The sequence below is a fragment of the Triturus cristatus genome, chromosome 10, assembly GCF_964204655.1.
Source record: "Triturus cristatus chromosome 10, aTriCri1.1, whole genome shotgun sequence".
NCBI lineage: Eukaryota > Metazoa > Chordata > Amphibia > Caudata > Salamandridae > Triturus > Triturus cristatus.
In genome coordinates, this window is record NC_140593.1 from 66,199,554 (window position 1) to 66,221,464 (window position 21,911).

General features: G+C 46.4%; 1 protein-coding gene across 6 annotated transcripts in view; it reads left to right on the top strand.

Annotated features, from left to right (window-relative positions):
* Positions 1-21,658, top strand: part of OXNAD1 (oxidoreductase NAD binding domain containing 1) — a 159,100-nt gene extending 137,442 nt beyond the window's left edge. For all 6 annotated transcript variants that reach the window (XM_085630434.1, XM_085630437.1, XM_085630439.1 and 3 more), the window contains 2 exons: positions 10,397-10,505; positions 21,069-21,658. In XM_085630434.1, the coding sequence (XP_085486560.1) occupies positions 10,397-10,505; positions 21,069-21,226 (267 nt within the window). In that variant the 3' untranslated portion in view covers positions 21,227-21,658. The remainder of the gene's footprint in view (positions 1-10,396; positions 10,506-21,068) is intronic.
* Positions 21,659-21,911: the final 253 nt, after the last annotated feature.

Sequence of the window (21,911 nt, forward strand, 5' to 3'; positions counted from 1 at the left end):
TGGCTGCATAAGACTTCCATGCTGAAATGGGAAGGGCCCATGGGGAAGATTGACGAGCAGACTGGGGGGTTGGCTCTGGCTCAGTGAGTACGAAAGCTGCTTCGCTTCTATGGGTCATATAAGACGTTGTGTGGGAGTGCACTCTCTCAGCTGCTGCTGGACATAACGCCGGACACCCCCTCTGGGTCATCGAGTCAGGCTGCAAGTCTCTTGTTAGTCTGGGACGGATGAGGGGGGAACTGCGGTGTCACCTAGACGCAATCCCTGACGGGAAATACCCTAGCTTATATGGGGTGGTTTGGTAGTGCTACTAATTTTTGTTTTTGGGGTGTTTGTGGGAGGGGCGGGGGGGATTTTTGGCTGGCAAGTTGGGGCGTGCTTCAGTGGGTGGGGGGCGGCTGGGGGGATGCTATGGCATGGTTGGGGGGGCGGAGGGCGGGGGGTGGGAGAGGGGGTGTTGGGTTGGAGTTGAGAGTTGGTCTCAAGCACAAAGCGTGGATGCTGGGGGAGGGGGAGTTTGTACTGCTTCTTCGGGGAGGCCCGAGGCTATGGTTGCTAAGGCATGTATTGATCACTGTGCTGCTGCTGATGCGAAGACTATCACCAGGTGACAAATGGAGGCTAGGGTGGGGGGGACTCGCTGTGAAATGGCTGACGTGAGGAGGGAGGCACGGCTCACAGTTCTCTCATGGAATGTCCGTGGATTGAATGATGCTAGAAAATGTAGACAGGTGATGGCCTATTTAGAGCAACATCAGGTGCATATTGCATTACTGCAGGAAACACATCTTAGTCCCAGGCCACATTACACACTGGCGGGTCGGTGGGCGGCAATACGTAGCTTTTCGTCGTACTCAGGGTATGCCAGGGGAGTTGCGATTTTAATCAAAAAGACGATACCCTTTGTGAAGATGGGGGAGCATGTGGATGCTGAGGGGAGATTTGTGGTGTTATGGGGTAGGTTGGGCACCGACACAGTCACGATAGTCAACTGCTATGGTCCTAATGTGGATACGCCATCCTTCTTCACACATTTATGGGGAAAGATACTAGACACTGGCTCTATGCATATCATATGGGGTGGAGATTTCAATGTGGCTTTAGTCCCCGGAGTGGACAGGTCAGACAATAGTCCTCAATATCACCCGAAGGCACGAGATGCTCTGGCGGGAATAGTGGAGGAAGGGGGATTGATAGACAGCTGGAGGTTTGTACACGGTGGACTACGTGAGGGCACGCACTATACAGCATATGCTAACACGTGGGCTCGACTGGACTATTGTTTTTTGTCTCGGAGTATAGCGTCGGATTTGGGAAGGGTAGCGCACTTGCCGCGTTCGTATTCGGATCATTTCCCGGTTCTGGTTCAGATAACGGTCCCGGGATACGGGAGAGCTAGAGCCCGATGGCGAATGTACCCTACGGCACTGTTAGATGCGTTGTTTAAGACAGAGTTGGGAGAGGAGATCGCGGAGTTCTTTCCCCGCAATAAGGGGTCAGTAGAGAGTGTGGACACCATCTGGGAGGCATTTAAGGTGACGATTAGGGGATATTACATATCCAAAAGCTGCGGGATCCTACGAAGCATAAGAGGGACACTGGCTAGGTTAGAGGGAGAGCTTCAGGACCTAGAGTCTCGGATGACCAGAGAACCGATGGGCCCCGTTCAGACAGAATTCAGAGAACGGCTAACGCAGTTTGAAAAGGAAGCGGACAGGGAGGCTAAGTTCCGGGGTAAATACTGGCAGGCCCGTAGATATTGCGAGGGTGAGCGGCCGGGACGTGCTTTGGCAGAGGTTACGCGGCCGCCGCGGGGTATGACGCATGTATTGGAACTGCGCGCGCGAGACGGGACCACGCGGCGGGATACGAAAGGTATTTTGGAACTTTTCACTCCGCACTATAACGAGCTCTATACTGCCCACGAGGTGGGGGAGGTTGCATGGGGGGATTTTCTGGATGATGTGGCGCTGTGCTGGTTGAGTGACGAACATAGGGAGTTCCTTGGTGCGCCGTTTGAATTAGATGAAATCCGTGAAGCAATTATGTCCCTCGCCAATGGCAAAGCGACTGGCTTGGATGGGTTGCCAGTGGAATTTTATAAATGTTACATCGATATAATGGCCCCAGTCCTCAAGGAGGTGTATGAGGAGTCTTTGGAGGTGGGCGTGTTGCCGGGATCGATGAGGGAGGTGTTGATTACCTCGCTGTTGAAGCCGGGCAAGGATCCTGCTGATTGTGACGCATATAGGCCGCTATCTTTGATTAATTGTGACGCTAAGATATTGGCGAAAGTGCTGGCCAATCGGCTGTCGTTATTGATGACTAAGATAGCCCTTCCGGACCATTCCGGTTTTGTGCCTGGGAGATCCACTGCTAACAATCTCCGTACCCTCTTTTCGCTGATGCATACCATAGCGCCGGACAAGCCGGTGGCTGCCATATTTCTTGATGCCACTAAAGCGTTCGACTCTGTGGAGTGGAACTATCTATTTGCGATCTTGTATAGGATGGGGTTTCCCAAAATATTTGTAGCATGGGTACGGTTGCTGTATACTGATCCGAAGGCAAGGGTCCTTATCAATGGTGAGATGTCGAACCTGATTTCATTAACCAGAGGTACTAGACAGGGTTGTCCATTATCCCCGCTGTTATTCGCTATCGCAATTGAGCCGTTGGCGTGTCGTATCCGGCAGCTGCACAAGCGCAGCGCCTTTCAATGTGAGCAGCGTCAGATAGATGTGTCACTCTATGCAGATGACCTGACGTTATACGTGGTGGATCCACAGACCAATCTTAATTCGTTGCTGAGGGAATTTTTGGTGTTTGGCCGGTTGTCTGGTATACAGATTAATTGGAAGAAGTCGCAGTTCTTCCCTCTGACTCCTGCGGTGCCCCGGTTTGCACTGGACTATCCGATCGAGTGGTGCGATGCGGACTTACGTTATTTAGGGATTCAGGTATCAAGGCTTCAGGAGGAGACGGTGCGCTTAAATTACGGAACTGCCATTGCTAAGTTAACTGACGATGTGACTAGATGGATTTCTTTGCCATTTACTATGGCGGGAAGGGCCTCACTCATTAAGATGGTGGTGCTGCCCCGTTTTCTATATTTGTTCCAAAACGTCCCGCATTATCCGGGTGCTTATTTTTTCCGAAGGCTCCGCTCAGAGTTAATACGACTGTTCTGGGCCGGGAGACAGCCTAGACTGGCGTGGTCGATTGTAACTCAACCATATGATAGAGGTGGCTTCGATGTCCCTGATTTTTTAACATACTACCTGAGTGCTCAAGCTCAGTTTGCATATCACTGGTTTGTGCCCACTCCATTCATGCCGCAGGTGGCTGTGGAGGACTGGATAGCTAGGCCGCTGCCACTGCGCGGCATTATTCACAGCCCGGTTAGAGCGATTGAGACGCCGGCTACTACGGTGACTTGCACGATAGATGCGTGGCAGCGGATTCTTCGTAAGGTGGCGCTTCAGCTCTTATATGCACCGACCCTGCCACTGGTTTACCACCCGGAGTTGTCATTATTGCAAGAAAGAGGGTTCCAGGGGATGTGCGCTAGGCGGTGGGTCTGTAGCTGGGGCTATTTATTCCTGAATGGGCGGTTCAAAACGAGAGAACAGTGATTTCAGGGGGGTCAGCCCACTCCGCTGGAAGTGTTTTATTATCTTCGATTGAGGCAGGGGCTCCAGGTTATTTTGCCAAAGTTCCCAGAGGAACCCGATGTGGTGCAGCCTCTGAGAGTCTTAATTACGTCCGCGGATGGCAGACACCTAGTATCGAACCTGTATCGTAGTATTAGGGAGCACAGTAGTAGCGGAGCATGCAGAGCGCTTGGACAGTGGAGTGAGGATCTGGGGAGAGACATTACGGCGGCGCAGTGGAAGTATTGTTGTGCACAGACCGCGCAGATATCGGCTAGTTGTAGACTACGTATTATTCACTATAAGTTTTTGCAGCGTTTATACTGCACGCCGGTGCGGAAGCTGCGGTTTCGTCTTGCGGATAACGACAGATGTGAGCGGTGCCGCTCGGAAGGAGCTGGGTTTTTACATCTGGCATGGTTGTGTCCGGCGGTGTCTGAATATTGGGCGCAGGTGCACACTGCGCTGGTGACGATGCTGGGTGCCACGATCGACTGTGATCCCCTAGTGATGCTCCTGGGGTATACTATGGGAATAGCCAAGGTACATCGGAAATTTGGGAATATTGCTCTGCTGATGGCGAAACGAAGGGTGGCATGTAGATGGGGAAGAGGCCGTGCGCCGAAATTTAAGGAGTGGATAGCGGACTTATTATATTGTCAGGAACAGAATACAATATACGCAGACACGCAGCCATTGAGTAGTAGAGCCATGGATATATGGGACCCGCTCAGAGCATACTTGGCAGCGCAGGCAGCGACTGAGAGTACCGGATCTCCTGAGTCGAGTGGCGCTGGATCCGCTGCGGCTCCGGAGAGTTAGTACCCGTGGGCGGGGGTTGTACCGTAAGGATCGATAAAGCTGGTTTGATACTAGAGGACAAGGTGAGAGTTGATGTTGTCACAAAAGGGTGTTATAAGCGTGCAGGAGCGACTACCTGGGCGAGAGGGGTGCACTTATTCCAAACATCTGACTATGTAGTGGTAGCAATTTGTAGTGGGGTGGCCAATATTGCAACATAGCCATGAGGACCTTGGATGGACAGAGCATATGTACGGGCGCTTTGTGAACTTGATTGCAATACATCGCCTCCGAACCTCCGGGATGTCGGACAAATGGCTGTGGCTATACATGATGACAGCGAGTATATGTGGTTGATTGTAGCCGGCCCGAGAGGTTGTAGGCGCGATGATGTACAATTGCTTTGAGATGATAATAAAGGTTTTTGAAACTTAAAAAAAAAAAAAAAATGTACCCTTATAGAGCTCAAAGAAAGACACCGCGGCCAAGTCAAGGCACATTCCATGCAGCAGCGCGCACGTGGATGGCTCTGCCCTGCCCTCCAGGTGGTCGAATTTCGAGATTTTATTGTCGGACAAACAATTCTGTAAATTTCCATTCACAGTCTCAGACGTTTTTAAAGTATTATTGATTAAGGCATAGCAGCGTAGTACCGGACACAAACTACCTGTGTCTCACTAGTGCCACGTGACCCAGCTATTGAAAAGCACTCTATTCTTCAGACCCATTTTGAAGAAGACCTTGTGTCTCCACATAGATTGGCATGGTTGGTGCAGATTTGTGTTTGACACAATGTTGTGTTTCCCGGCCATTGATGTGGTGCTTTTTCTGTTACCAAAGAAGCCCCTTGCTTCAGATCTTCTGCAGCTGCACGCTAGTGGGAGGAAGGCGATGCAAATGGCGTTGACCATGTGCCGAGCATGTGGTTTTAGCATCTGCAGCGACATCCGCCAGTGCTGCCTGTGGTTTACCAGCTTTGCCTGCAAGTACTTGCAAGCGATAACGCTTCTCTGTAGCTGGATGTGGGTTTTTACTTCTGTGGTCCTGTGCACCATTCAGTGACAGAACTTATCGCAGCTCTTCGGGCAACAATGGCTTTTGTTCCAGTGGATTTCTGTAGTAGGCGTATCCGATCTCCGTGTGTGGGACAGAGCCGGAGGCTGAGTAGAGTCTGCAGTGTTGTAGGGGTCGAGCAAAATAGGCTCACTGGCCCATGGGATGTTTTTATTCTGTGCCTAATAATGCACTTTACTCCATAATACATACACATGCATCATGAGTAGGCTAATAGTGGTTGTTAATCCATGACACACTGATACACATGGCATTAACAAGAGACCGTAGCTCACTGAGCTAACAATGGGATTGCTTGTGCAGTACACATACACAGGGTTTTAATAAATCATTTAAGCTCCCTCAGCTGACATTGAGTTTTCCTCCTATCTGCAGTGCTCACACTTTCCTAAAAAGTATCTGAGATTGTTTGAACCGAGTAAAGTTGGTAAATTTCCCCCAGAAATTGTACACCCTCTTTTATTACCATCGTAAAAATAAGCATCTTCATTGTAGTGAATTGCTTGTTAGTGAATCATTCCTACGCAAGAAACACTCTCATTGTAAACTGTAGGGCATCTTCTTATGATAAACAGTCACTGTGAAGACCCTTGTGTAACCCGAAGAGAAGAGGTTAGAAACTCATTGGGACTACATGGAGACTTTTGTCCTCTTGAGGTCAATAAACCTTGCTGAAGGCCTCTTTTGGTATTGATGTTAAACTGTCCCTACCAGAGAGATTGACTACCCTTAGATAAACTGCCCCTTTAGACCAGCGGACAAATGGATGTAGTTCCTAAGCCTGAATTCAATCCCAGGAATTTCACCTCGTCCTCCTTTGAATCTTTCAAAGTAGTTGCCAGTGAAATTCAAGTCAATCAATCGATTTGATTAATATCTGGAGTCTTCCTGGCGAGGTCTGTTGGAGAGGTCTGTAGGTGAGGTGACGGACCTGGTTCTTTAAGTATGTGCAACATAAAGCAGCCAAGCCTTGATAAAGGTTAATTTAAACATATGGACCAATAGAGCCCAAATACCTGAACGGTCTCTTTTTTTAAAGTCAGTCAGCGCTAGGCTTAAGACAATGGGTGAACTCCCCGTCTCGTGCAATTGGGCATTCTTTGGCTAGGGTGATAACCTCTAAAATCTTTACCAACATTACTCTTCCAAAACAAATCTAGATTGATAGCCAGCTGATGTCCTGTCTGTTCATCTGCTCACTTATTGTGAAAACATCAAGGGGGTTTTATTATCTTTAATCAAGCTAGGAACATAGAGGAGGCAGGTAAAGGGCTTCTAAAGGCAGATTCATGTAACCAATCAAAGGCCGGCTACTTTTCCGCTTTGATTACATTTCTTAATTATTTGGCATCTCTGAAAACTTGTAAAATAACAATTATAGCGAAGCTCTGGTAGCCTGCTCTGTAGTAATAAATGCAGGGTCCAGTGTAGACCAGTTCAGGCCAACCAAATGACGAATCACTATAAAAATGAAAGCGTGACAGCTAAATGGCGACGTACCCATGACCCCCACGACAGAGAACAATTAAAATCTGCCCAGACTAAATACCGTAGCAGCCTAAAAATCGCCCGCAAAACGTATATTACAAACCAACTTGATCAGGCAGATAACACTCCCAAAGCTTTATTCAAGGTACTTAAAACATACATCAATCCCAAAGCATGCAACACGGAACAGCCGCCTCCTCAGATCTTATGTGACAATATTGCAGGATATCTCACAATAAATTGATAACATCTATAACAAAATAACAGCAACCAATGGCTCCAGTTTAAACCCCACACTTGAACCCCCCTTCGCCTCCTCTAGCACAAATATACTTAAGGAATTCCCTATGCTCTCCCCTGCGGATACTGAATCCCTGCTAAAAATGACCAAATCTGGTTCCCCTTTAGAGCTGATCCCAGCCAAAATCACCAGCTCGCTTGCCAATCAGCTCGCTGCCCCCATCTGTTCAATTTTAAATTGCTCCTTAAAAGAAGGCAAGCTTCCCAAGGAATGGAAAGCAGCTCATATCCTGCCAATCAGGAAAAATGCCAAACTTCCTCCAGACGTTATCACTAACTATCGACCCATCTCTCTACTCCCTTTGCAAAGCAAGCTACTTGAGAAGCACATCAACACACTCCTGTCTAAATTCATAGAATCCTCCAACTGCCTCGACCACTCACAGTCAGGATTCCGACCCAGACACAGCACGGAATCGGCACTGGTGACAGTCACAGACAACATCCGAATGCTCGCAGACCATGGCCAGGCAGTGCTTCTTATATTGCTTGACCTGTCTGCAGCATTCAACACCATCTCCCACCAGATCTTGCTGGAGAGACTTAGAGCTATAGGCATCCAGAATAACGCACTAAAATGGTTGACTGATTTCCTGGCTGGGAGAACTCAAACCATCAACCTCGGTCCTTTCAAATCACAGACCACCACTGTCTCTAAGGGTGTACCCCAGGGCTCATGTTTGAGTTTTACCTTATTTAACATTTATGTTACACCACTCGTTTCACTACTGAGAAACTTAGTGTTCACACCGATTTCGTACACTGACGACACAACTGCTCCTTTCTTTTGACAAGAACAACACGGACATTCAGGCCACTTTCTCGGAGGGCAAGAAAGCCATCACTGAATGGATGGGTAACAACTTCCTACAGCTGAATGCAGAAAAAACTGAAATTGTTATTCAAAGATGCAGTAACGAGATGGTCACCCAAATGGTGGCCAGGTGAGCTGGGCCCGTCCCCAAAACAAGTGGTTTAAGAACCTAGGGGTCCAAATTGACCAGAAGCTAAGGTTGGAGGAGCATGCTACCTCAAACACTAGGGTCTGCTTCCATATATTAAGCCACCTTCGCAGAGTGCTCCCCCTACTCCCATCATCCACACGAAAAACCCTGATACAAGCATTGGTCCTAAGCCGTCTGGACTACTGCAACGCTCTGCTCATTTCAGCTAAGGAAACCTCCTTAAACAGACTGCAGGTAGTCCAGAATACGGCAGCCCGCTTAGTGACCAATGCTCCCCCCAGAACAGCTTCACTTCCCCTACTCCGTAAACTGCATTGGCTGCCATACGCAAAATAATCAAATTCAAGATTTACTGCATGGTGTTTAAAGCCCTAAACAATATGGGGCCAAGATATATGTCGGACAAGTTTGTCAGATACATTCCCTCTAGAACCCTCCGTTCGGGGTCCAAAGATCTCCTCCTCGTACCCCGCATAAAACCAGCTCGATTGGGGGGCAACTCTTTTACCTATTTAGCTCCTCAACTTTGGAACCAACTGCCCAGCCACTTACGTCTTTGTACAAACTACCAATCCTTCAGAAAAGTGTTAAAAACCTCACTGTTCTGATCTTCCCATTTTGCTGGTCTAAGGCTGTTACAGCGCGGAGATCTCCCGACTGGGGTGATTCATGCGCTATATAAATAAAATAAAAAAACATTGGTTACGCACAGAATTTACAAGAAAGCCAGTAATCAAGTCTAGAATTTTGGGCGGATTTTACAATGCCTGTAGAGTTACATCCAGCTTTAAAAGCTAGGAAAAGCTCTCTTGCCACTCTTGTTAATATTAGCTACAAATCGCTCTTTAGCCAGCTACAGCTTATGTAAAAGTAAGCAGTCCATACCAATTCCTGTTCAATAGAACTACCCCAGTCACTCATTGCAGAAAAGCAACTGCAGCTTAAATCCATTGCTCTGAGGGCTGTAAAAAAAAAAAATTGGTCTGCAAAACTGTTATAACTGAATGTTACCCCCTGCAAGGAGACTCCTGTACTTCCATCTTTCATAAAGAATATGCAGATGAGCTGGCACCAGCAATCGTGTGTTATTAATTCGTCCTTTTAAGACTGCTGTGTTTTCTGCTGCATGAAACTATCTTGGGTAATACCTCTCCTAAAAATAACTACTTTAGATCCAACAAATCCAGCAAGTTATAGCCCTCACACTGGAGCCCTCTTTACTGCCCAAAATTCTAGAGGATTTGGTATCTGTCCTGTGTTGTTATCTGGTGATGCATTGCTTGCAGTCGTTACAAAAACCTGCATCCCAGCACGTTCACACAATTAGCACCTGCTGCGCCTGGCACTACACACAGTCACCATTTAGGTCAAGAGTGAGTTAAGTGCAAGGCAATGGAACAGTACATAGGTGGGCTTGTAGGCACCACTTCTGTGACACAGGTAAAAAGGCCTGTCTACTCTACTGATCGTTACTAGACACAAAACGGGTATATGCTGCCACCACCACACTGGTGGCTCTTAACTACTGGTAACGGCAGTAGCCCTCTACCATTATGACGGTAGCGCTTGGTGAGCCCCTCTTGGTCTAACAATACACCATTACCATGAGCCAGGCCTAGGTTATGGCTCGCATACATGATCCATATCTGTCTATGACCAAAACTCAGTACCAGGGACCCAGATATTCATGCAGCCTAGGCACTCAGGGCAGCGGTGTTCGTCTGTCACCATGCAACGAACTTTACCCACCCACCATGCTTCATTCAGAGATTCTAGAAAACACAACTTTGCTAGGTGCTTAAGATGGGAATTAATAAAGATGTGGAGATCTTTGGGTCACAGTATTGTACAAATGTTGTGGTATGGAGATAAAATAAGGTGGACGAGTTTGGATAGTAACCCCTGATGCTAATGCAACTCCAACAAACTCAATTTGTATTGTGCATTGCTTATACCATTAGGAATAATGCTATTATCCCACAGCAGTCACTGCACCAAGACCAAATAACATTCCATGCACCGACCACCATGAATGATTTAATTTTGTGGATTTGTACCAGTATCAGCATTTTTCTGTACAGACTGTGCTCTAACCAAACACATATCCTGTTTCAGAAAAAGATCCTCGATTTGATTAGCCGGTTTCCTGGAAAAATCACCTGCAACTTCCATGTCACGTCCCAGAGCTCGCAAGTGTGCCATGAGCTTAAGCCCTACATGACTGGTAAGCTGTCTGATCCTTTCTGGCAAGGTTGCGTGAATGGTGGCGAGTTGTGGGCCAGGTTATCTTTTCTAGCAAGGTTGGGTGAACGGAGGTGAATCCTTAGCCAGGTGATCCTTTCTGGTTGGTTGAGTGAATGGAGGTTGGTTCTGGGCCAGGTGATCTTTTCTAGCAAGGGTGCGTGAATGGAGGTGAGTTGTGGGCCAGGTGATCCTTTCTGGTTGGTTGAGTGAATGGAGGTTGGTTCTTGGCCAGGTGATCCTTTCTAGCAAGGGTGCCTGAATGGAGGTGAGTTGTGGGCCAGGTGATTCTTTCTGGTTGGTTGAGTGAATGGAGGTTGGTTCTGGGCCAGGTGATCCTTTCTAGTAAGGGTGCCTGAATGGAGGTGAGTTGTGGGCCAGGTGATTCTTTCTGGTTGATTGAGTGAATGGAGGTTGGTTCTGGGCCAGGTGATCTTTTCTAGCAAGGTTCAGTGAATGGAGGTGAGTCCTTAGCCAAGTGATCCTTTCTGGTCAGTGGATGACTGGAGGTTGGTCCTGGGGCAGGTGATCCTTTCTGGTTGGTCGAGTAAATGGAGGGGAGTCCTGGGCCAGGTGATCCTTTCCAGTTGGTTGAGTGGATGGATGGATGGAGGTTGGTTCTGGGCCAGGTGATCCTTTCTAGCAAGGTTGAGTGAATGGGGGTGAGTCGTTGGCCTGGTCATCCTTTCCAGTTAGTTGAGTAAATGGAGGTTGGTTCTGGGCCAGGTAATCATTTCTAGCAAGGTTGAGTCAATGGAGTTGAGTCCTTCGCCTGGTGATCCTTTCTGGCATGGTTGAGTAAATGGAGGTTGGTTATGGGCTAGGTGATCCTTTCTGGCATGGTTGCGTGAATGGAGGTCTTCATAAAATTAGACCAAACTTCAGCGTGGTACTCCTGACACAAGGTACGGGGTGAGGTCTGAGCCACTGTCTGATGGCTCCTCTCTGAGGAAGTGTGCAGTGACCTAACACACAATGATGGGTACCCCTGTAGATGTGATGAGGGGCCTTTGAGTCCCCCACATCTCACAGATATTTGATAGTCTTGGACTCAAAGGGTTGTTGGCACCCCTAAAGGGTTGGGGTCCACCCTCCACTGCATGGGTGTGTGTTACGTCCCTGGGAGTTTGTATGAAGGTTCACCTTGAAGGTTTCACCTGAGCCTGCTCTTTTTGTGGCATTAACGTACTATAGATGCACACACATCTAAGTTAACGGTAACTTTTAGGGGTTGTATTGGACATAACATCTTGTTTTTCTATAAAATGTGAAGCGTCAACATTAGGCATTGCTTGAGTGTCTTCCTGTGGTGTTAGACTGAAGGGCACAATTCCTCACATCACTGAACCCCTCTGCAGATAGTCTTTCAACAGTCTGGCCCAGTGGTGAGAATGGTCCTTCAAGAGGGCTGGAGGAGGCTGGGCACACTGCAGATTGCACACTCTCCTGTGGGCACAAGCGGTTTGCAACACTAGATCATTGTGCTCGTTTTTTATTTTTTGCTACAGCCGATTATTCTTTTGTAGATTTTGTATCTTTTCTGTAGTTGTACAATTTTCAACAGGTTATTCATTGACTGGCTGTGTGTGGGACTGGTATTTGCACACTGGGCGTTTTCCCACGCTTTGCTCTCACCATAGCTGCGTCACGCTTAATTACTGTTGTTTCGCCTGTGAGAGCCTGACGCCTGCATACTGCTGCCAGGCCACTGGTTTCTCAACTGCCACCACTTTGTTTTTTAGGTCTCGCCTGACCAGCGCTTTAGCGCTGGCTCTGGCGAGACTTATAGTAAGCGCGTTTTGGAAGTGCAAACAGTGGCTTTGCAGGCCTCCAACTACAGTGCATGTGACCCGTCCGGGCGCGCGCACCATTTGGAGTCCTGCAACCACTTGTTTGCTTTCACTTTAGCCGTGATTCATCGCACCATTTGGCAGCCTGCGTGCCCGCCCCCACTCCCCCTCCCACTCCGTCAGCTTCAGTGCGCGCTTGTTTACTTTAAACTTGTTATTTTGAGAGGGCGAGTACCGGTGTTCCGTCGTTTCCATCTCAGTTTCATGTTTCCATCTCAAGCACTGGAGTAGCCTTGATGGTGAAGCGGAAGAAGTTCAGCAATTTCTTGGTAATATACCTTTCCCCAGTGGGAAAATACACAATACCGCCGTTAAACCACCCCCGAACTGATATATTCAATAGCTGATTGGCCTTATTTAATGCAAAAAGCCGATAGTACTAAAATCGTTTTCTGAACTCGGGATGCTGCGCGTCTTCACTCTCCATATAATACCTATTAGGGAGCGAGCATGCACGTGTCAATCACACTCATGCACAGACAGATCTGTGGGGTAATTAAAATGAGATGTGGGGAGATAGGGAGCACTTCCCTTGATTACTTCTGTTCGTGTAAACACCTCCTGAGCGATTTCCCCCCCCCCCCCCCCCCCCCCCATTAAAAAGGCGTGTGTAATCTGGAGCCCGCACGCGCAGGGTTCGAGGGCATTTGGTCGTAAATGAAAATGTAATTTGTTGTCATTCATCTGATCGTCCCGTGGAGCGGCAGCGATGGCATGCCCGAGTCAGTCATGCCACTGCACTGCAGATGACCCTTTCGAGTGTAATATATGGTATGCCGGCGCATTGAACATTGAAGGAGCTCTGTAACACGGTGCGCACTTACAATGCCTGGGGTCATTGACGAGTCCCCCTAGTTGAGCCTTAAGGTCCCCCATAGCAGGCAACTCTCTAGGCTTAAGCATGAGACCACTGACTTATAGCCACGTGCAGCCACTGAACCTTATACAACAAGCATTGGCATAGCCAATAGGTCTCGCTTTTGGGACCTTATAAGTGTTTAGCCATGCAACAGTTGCATAACTAAATACTTATAAGGTCCCAAAAGCGAGACCTATTGTTTAGATTGTTTCCGGCGTGCTTTGGTGTGAACACAACTTTACCAGCTTGTTTTGCATCCTACAGATGCTGCCTGCGAGTAGATTTTAATCTGCCATTCTCTGCTTGTTAGCGCTTCATTAGCCTGCCCTTGTTTCCTTTCTAAAGTGTCGATTTTCACTCGAAAACATCACACTATCGCAGACTTTCGGTCTGCTTTTGGCCCCCCAAAACCACGTTTTCAGACGGAACACTATAAGCTTTTCTACGCCTAGGAAATAATTTGTAAGTTAACTTGAGGTACACTACACATTGTTTTAGTTTGGTATTTTGTTTGTCTTTTGCCCAGCGACATTTAGCATATACACAAAGCACTGTAACTATTAATTTACTTTTAGGCCAATGTATTTTTACCACATATATGTGTGCTCATAAACGTTTATAAAGGCAATAGTTATGGCTTTTTGTAGATGTAATTTTAGTTTAGTTAGATGTTCGGTACTAACAGTAGCAGCAAAATGTCACTTGTGCGGTACGATATGCTAAACACTGATTTTGAGCTTACATGTAGCGCTGTGACTAGAACCAGCTTTCTGCAAACTTCAAAGGCGGAAACGTTTGTCTTATGCTAGAAATTTGCCCGTAATGACTAGCCCGTTTTTATTATTAATACAGTAACGCTTTATTTGGCAGTTAATTATTTATGTGGAAACAGCTACTCTAATTTGCGTTTGCTTTCTATATGTTTAATTGTTGTTAGCATTACACTTTACTTACTGCTTTAAGTGGGCCGGGTCCAAGCAGGTACTGCAACGGGGTCTAATGGGGCTGTGCATTTTTTTTACTATTATAATAGGTGACTATTTTACTTGACTCGGCTGTCATATGAGCTGCAGCGATGCAGAGCCACTGAGAGGCCTTCTGTATTTTGTAATTTGCCTGGCATTGGATTAATAATTTGTGTAAGTATCAGTGCCGTCCACATTATGTACAAGTGTCTTATTAGATAGACGAGAGGGAGATGCATGTTAACAAGAGGTCCGGTAATTTGGAACATGAGTGTTCTAAAAACAGGTTTGCTTGTTTTACTAAGTGGCTGTTGGAGACTGAATCTGCTCCAAGCGGGCGAGTAAGCTTTTGAAAATAAAAATGATACAGAAGGGCAAACTTTAAGCAGTGGTTACTTTAGGGAGAAAAATATTTGCCTATGCTTTATATATGCTAAACTGCTATTATTACTACACTTTAGTTTGGACCTTAAGTTGGCCGGGTCCAGGCAGGTTCTTGGAAGAGGTGCCGATAGGGCTCACAGTTTGTACCGTAGTTGTAGGGGGGAAATTTATGTTACCTTTGTAGCATTTTATGGTTTAAAAATGTATTTGCTTTTTGGGCCATTTTCTATAGCGCTAAATTAGTCCTAAAGTATAGCATTGTTGTATATAGCCACTAGTCATAGTACAGAAACATAAAGTTTACGTCGTTTTGGTAGGTCGGCTATTACTGTAACCTGTTTGGGTGCAGTAGCAGGATTCGTAAAATGCCACTTAGGCGTTATACTATGCTGAGCATTAATGTTTAGCTTAAGCGCTTTAATGTATGACGCTTATTAATTGCGTATGCCTGACACGTTTAAACCTTAGTCCGTTATTTCCTAAAACAATGTCTATGTTTATTTCTGTAGCCATAGTGATTACATACATAGATATATTAAAACGCATTGCCATTTACAATGCCAATTGCTCAAACTCTAGTAAATGCGAGACCTATTGCATTGTCAAATGCTTGTTACTTTTATTGTCTCTGAGATTGTGGCAGGTGGAAACTGCAGCCCTTCTGTGACCTTCTGAAAAACTCTTGTGGCGTTTGATTCCTAGCTCGAGCTTAATCCTATAACTAAAGCAGGAATTTTGGCTGAAATGTTCAGTGAACTCTCATGCCCTTTACTCTTGCTCCAAAGACAGCAGAAGGAAGATCAAACATTCACTCTAAATGTAGGAAATCAGCGGCTTCAGTGGCGCCGCGTCTCCACAAGAGAGGGGGCTGCTGCTTTGCACGACCAGAGACCGTGGTAGACCATGCACCATTAAGGGATCCATCTGCTACATCTGCATGGATGCTGAACACGGATTTATACTTGATACATAGCACATAAATCTGTGACAACTTCATGCCAGAAAGTGACATGTTACTTTCCTTGAACAGTAGTGTTACAGCTCGAGCGATAACCATCCACGTGTGAGTCGCCCCGCCTCCCTGGTCTGTTGATAGAGTAGTGACCAGCCAAGATAAATACAGTTTCACAAAATGAATGTTGTATACATTCACGTGCTGTCTGTTCTCTTGTTGTCTGGTGATTAGGATAGAAGTGTTTCTTTGGTGTTTTATTTATTGCCAAGGTAGGTGTCTGTTGGGGAGTGTCTGTAATGAGACTCCTGTATGGCACTGGGGTGTACATGCACTTTTCCATGCACTCAGTGCCATCTTCTGAGATGTTTTTCACCCTGTCATTTGATCGCAGTTGAAATATTGTGAAGGATTTGTCTCAAAAAAAGGTGGAGAAAAACCAAAATTGACGCAATGCACCGACGGTCATATCTAGAAAACCGCATTATTTTCACTTTCCATGAAAATTGATCATCGCTGGTTGTATGAGAAAATATTTTCTAGAGATTCCTGAAGAAGTTCCTGGGACCAATGTCTTTCAAAGCCATAAAAATGTTCCCTTTAATATTTGCACGTGCAATCAAAAATGACATTGACAGACTACGAAACGTCATAATTGCTGTCTTCTCATTGATGATGTAGAAGAGAGTGTTATGTTGTTATTATAACTGTTGGTGGCATGCACCAAACAGTCATATGTTTACCTTTAAGATGTGTGTGTGAGCGTGCTTGGAATGCCACTTGGTAAGTGGCATTCGAGTTCTCCAGTCAGTTGCTGGTTTACCTGGAGACTGACGGATGTATATCCTGGCGCTCACCTGTTTCTTGTACAATTATTTATCTTCAATAAATAATATAACCATCCTCCTGGCGATCTTCCTTCACTTCAATTGGCGACGTTTTGGGATCCGGAACCACAGTTTACTTGGAGGAATTTTTAATAATTTTTATTTTTTGCCATTTGTTTTTTAACATCTACGAGACGACAAGCAAGGTGCAAAAAAAAGACATTGCAAGAAGTTTACGTCGGGAAGATAGACGGTACAAAGGTGGAGGGGGGATGTGTTATGTTGTTATTATAACTGTTGGTGGCATGCACCAAACAGTCATATGTTTACCTTTAAGATGTGTGTGTGAGCGTGCATGGAATGCCACTTGGTAAGTGGCATTCGAGTTCTCCAGTCAGTTGCTGTTGTACCTGGAGACTGACGGATGTATATCCTGGCGCTCACCTGTTTCTTGTACAAATATTTATCTTCAATAAATAATATAACCATCCTCCCGGCGATCTTCCTTCACTTCAGAGAGTTATAGGGTTTGGAGCAAATGCAGACTTGGGATACTTCAGACATTGGACCTGGTACACCAAGTCTGCGTACAGGAGAGATGCTTTGGAATGACTTCAGGTTGGGAAGCTAGAATACTTTGAGGAGGAAGTGCAGGAAGAAACCACTGCGAAGCCAGAGTCACATTGGAATCTTAAAACGGGAATAGGCTTTCTGCCAAGCCTATGAGAAAGACATAGCTTAATGTCCCTCCTGAAGATAACAGTTCCTAAGACCTTAGTCTCACCTGACCCCCCTCTCACTGGGCACCTGTCCCACCAGGCCCTAGGTTTGGCTAGGCTCTCACCTGCTCAGCACCAGGATACAGTACTGGGTGATGGTTCACTCAACAAATCTTCATAAAATAACATGTCACATGACACATAAAAGGTGTCCACTTCAGGAGGAGCGACGTCCCTGCCAAAAAACACTCACATCACATGTGAGCAGCATTCGTGCTGAAAGGACTCGGGACCCAAATTGCACGGATTCGTGCTGCAAATAAAAAAGGATGATTTGGCAGTCTTTGTACTGTAAAATGAATCTGGGTATTGTGACAAAGAAGCTCAATACATTACTGCATGAACGTGCTTCGCTCTGTGTTTTTGGGTTGAGATGACATTCAGAGCCGCCTTATCTCGGAAACAGATTGACAACGTTCTGTTGCAGCTATAGAATGAGACCCAGACCGCAGTGTCCTTGGGTTCTTCCACAGTCCGAACTCAAGACATCCCAGGTGCTCTCGCCCCAATTCTGCAAGCGACACCAAGCTTGCCCTTACTTGAACTGACCCAAATAAGACACCAGCAATATCCTACACAATGCTTACATCTACAGAGCATCCAACAAAGAAAATGGCCGTGTCACGCTTTCTCCCATTCAAATACGCTGGTAGGTGGACGACTTATTTCCAAGCTGACCAGTGGGAACTGATCAACTCAAACTAATGGATGATGAGCGCAGTCAGCAAGCGTATATTGTCTTTGATTTATGCATAATTAGAACTTGCACAGAAGTAAGCATCTGAAACTCCTCGCAGGACAAGAGTGCGATCAGCTTTGCCGCCCTGCAGGGCGTCATCCCTCTGATGATGAAATGAAAATTCCACAGCAGAGTCAACCTGCAGGATCCTTACTTTCACATCTTGGCTCAACATAAATACAAGAGGTACCTGAGATTCACTGCAAGTGTAAAGTAATATTAGGTCATGGTTTACACTTTAGTATACGGTGGGCCTTAGAATGTTTGAAAATGTATGTCCGTGATCGCAGCACATTTGAAGGGAGGAGGGGAATGATCGCTTCACATTTGTAGGGAAGGTATACACGCGTTTCCCTGACTAGATGAGGGCCTTATAAAGGGGACGGCCTACAATTCTTGCCTCATAAATTCCTAGAAGGCAATGCATCCTCTAAACCATGCGGGGTCACGATTAACCAGAACAATCAAAATTACTTCTCAGCCAAGAAAGACCCTCGCAGGGAAATCGGAGACACGCAAAGAGCAGTTGCATGTTTAACAGAGGAGAGAATCTTATCTTCCCTTCTGCCGGATGTCACAGGCTCTGGCAGTGAAGTAGGTGATGCAGAAGTCGGATGATGGCTTCTTGCATCTATTTCCATGCAGGTCTGTACATGAAGCCCCTGTAGACGTGACTTAGCAGCTAGTGGTCAGAACAGATGATATAGTGAGACTAATGAAGGAAATACAGAGGTCTTTTGAAGAATTGTAATGCGGATAAGACGAGGAGGGGAAGAGCCTTCCTGGATCCAGCCTCCAGGTAACAAATACTTCAGAAGGAAGCCTGGGGGTTGGGGCGCACACATGGAGCAGTTCATTGCACAGCGTAAGCGGTCACCTCTTTAAGCAGTTCTGTCCTTAAGTGGAGGGTAGGCCCAGTATTTTCAAAGAGAAAGGAATTTTGCTCTGAGCCTACTATGTGTGAAGAGTAGACAACACGTTAGACACATTAAGGACTTGACAGATAGTCACCGTTGTGACGGACTAACCTGATATCCCGTCTGCCAAAATCTAAATCCCATTATATTCTATGGGATTTATATTTCGGCGGACGGGATATCCATCACCGTTGCGATGAAGTGACCCGTCACTCAAGATATAAATCAGACCTCAACTCACCAATATGTTGACTCTTGTGAAACCGAAATAGTCCATTCAGCCATTCATAACATTTTAGGGAATGAAACCAACCAGCCATAGGCTGGTTTGCTACAGTAGAATACAAGGATCACAGTAATAATGCATTTAGGCTCACAGAGTGAAGTTTGGAGAGAAGGCTGTGTGTATAAGCGGGTCTGCTTATACTGCTACATCAGTTCTCCTGACCTAGAACCTGATCGGCCATCTACAGTGACTCTGATCCACATCGTCTTGGCAGGAGTGGTACTCCGATCGTCACGGCGCCGCAAAAGAACCGCTTATGAAGTTTATAGTCCATCCCAGACTCCTCGCGATGGAGTCGGATCAATCGCTTTTTTCTTCTGTTGCTTACTTAATGAACTTGCCGCATGCATTCTGAAGTCAGCATTTGGATACTGAAAATTCTTACAGGAATGAATGAGATACTCGTGGAAGACACAAGCCCTCATACTAGAGAAAGTATTAATATCAGAAAGGTAAGAGGTTCTAATATGGTGGAACACTTCCGCTGGACGGTGCAGCTGCAACACATTAGCAAGAAATGGCAGACGTACACTTCCATCAAAGTAGGTCTGATAACCCGGACCACTTAGCTAGAGAGTGAACTGACCATATCCTGGTTTAGTGTAATGAAATGAAGGCCTTTGTGGAAAGTCCGAAACTTGCTTTTCTCCCCGTGAGACTACCAGTGGGGAACTGTGATATTAACTTGGCACTCAACAGACTTGAAAGATCACCATAGAATCCCATGCAGAAGGCAAACATTAAGTGCACTATGCTTAAAACCCTTCCTCAGCGCAATCCCTGTCCATGCACAGTAAGTGAAATTCAAACACTCCCCATTGAGATCCTTTCAGTGTTTCACTGGCTGCGGCCGCACTGTACGCACAGCAGAGGGTCATGCTAAAGCGAGATTGAAGAGTGTGAGGCTCTGCTGCCTTGACTAGGTTTGCACAAAACACAGGGAGGCGTGTGGGTGTCGCTGCACCTACCTTCCCCACGTGACCCGCACCCTGACAGTAGTTTCCTCCGCATGCGATCAATGCTGTCTTCGCCCTCTGAACTACTCTTACTGCTTTGCAAGTAGCTTCTTATGTATAGATCATGCTACTTGGCTACTTTGCCTGATCTAAAATAAAATACTGTTTTAAGATGGTGTCTCTGGTGTGGGGATTGTAGACTTTTATGTTGATGTGCTGGTGAGTCGTTCAAGAAATGTCCATAGTTGGAGCTGAAATTTTTACTTTTGCTGAAAAAATGGGAAGAGTTCTGATCCCAGCTGCTGGATGTGAGAATTATGAACAGTTTGTGACTGTCACAGAGCTGTTGAGCTATGGATTACAGGTAAGTAACTTGTTTCTCCTGGTTTCCCTGTAATCAGACCCGCCTGCCGCCCAAAAGGGCTGGGAAGGACCATTGAGTGCTCATCCTGGTTGGAAAGGGTCGTGATGTATGGGTGCAGGGGGAGGTCTTTCGCCATCCTGGGTTGTCCTTCGTCCATAGTCTTCCCCAGGTGTGCATTGGAGGCAGTAGAGACCGCACTGATGCTGCTCTCCAACACTGCTGGTCCATTGTAAGTTCTGCCTGCTGCACCACTGGTGTTTCAAGCTGTCATATCTCTCCAAGCAGCAGCGCCGTATCCATTCTCAGAGCTGAGGCCACTTTTTATCTGATAGAAGGTGCTGGCATTCTGTTCCCTCCATGGTACATGACTGAAAGGCTTGAAGGGATGAGAGCTTCTGTCCCCAAATTCCTTAGCCGTGCATAGCGTAGCAAAATACCTAGGAAGGGAATTGTTTAGTGACATGAAATAATGTTTGCAACTTCTGCCCCCCACTTGGTATTTAATGTAACTCTCTGAATCTCTTGCTGTAAGCCATTGCATGGACTTTAGTGTCCTTACGTTTTATGTCTTAACTAAGTAACCTTCACTCAACGATCCGTGAGCATGTTGAACAAGCCCATTCCCCTCGAGTAGGTCCTACATCATAACAAAGCTCTTGTCTTTACAGAGGGAAGGATCTCAGAGAAGGATCTGGTGAAGTCTCTACAAGATGCGAACAACCTCTGCTACATCTGCGGCCCCCCACCCATGATCGAGGCTGTCTGCCAGCAGCTCGAAAACCTGCATGTGCCCAAAGACCAAATCCGCTTTGAAAAATGGTGGTAGATGGTCCCACAAATGGAACTGGAAAATGGAAGACCATCTCTGAAGCGGGAATGGCACCCGCTTTTGTTTCCTGCTGCACCATGCGCCGTGTCGCTCAGTGCTCGGCAAGCCAGGAAGCAAGCCGTGGATATCTAGGAACACCCAGACTCAGGGAATACTTCTTGTCTCTCCTAAGGAACTCAGAGACCCACAACACACTCCTCTCTGCGCACATCGTCTCCTGAGGCGTCTCCCTTGGCGGCGCCCACGCTTTAAATCTGTGGTGTCAGCTGGTAAATGACAGTGCAGCTTGATGGGGGTTTTTTCACCTAAAAGACTGGTATTTAACGATGAATGGCTGTGCATTTTATTTGTTTTAATATTTGATGTATTTAATTGTTCCTAAGGACCTCTATACATCGCTCGATGAAGTAAATGAATGCTTGAAAGATCTCTACGTTGTCGCTGGCATTTCTTTCTGGAAAATATATGCCGTTTCTTGTGATGGGACATACTAAAGCACCTTTAAGCAGCAACTTTCAATGGCATCATATGAATATGCATAAGTTTACTTGGGACAATTGCCATATAATTACTTAAGTAAGTAGGGGTGATCATAAATCGCTTGCTTTAGAGCACTGGATGCAGCTCCTGATCTCAGTGAGACCTGTATCTCATGTGTAGTACCCAGAGAAAGAGTGACAAA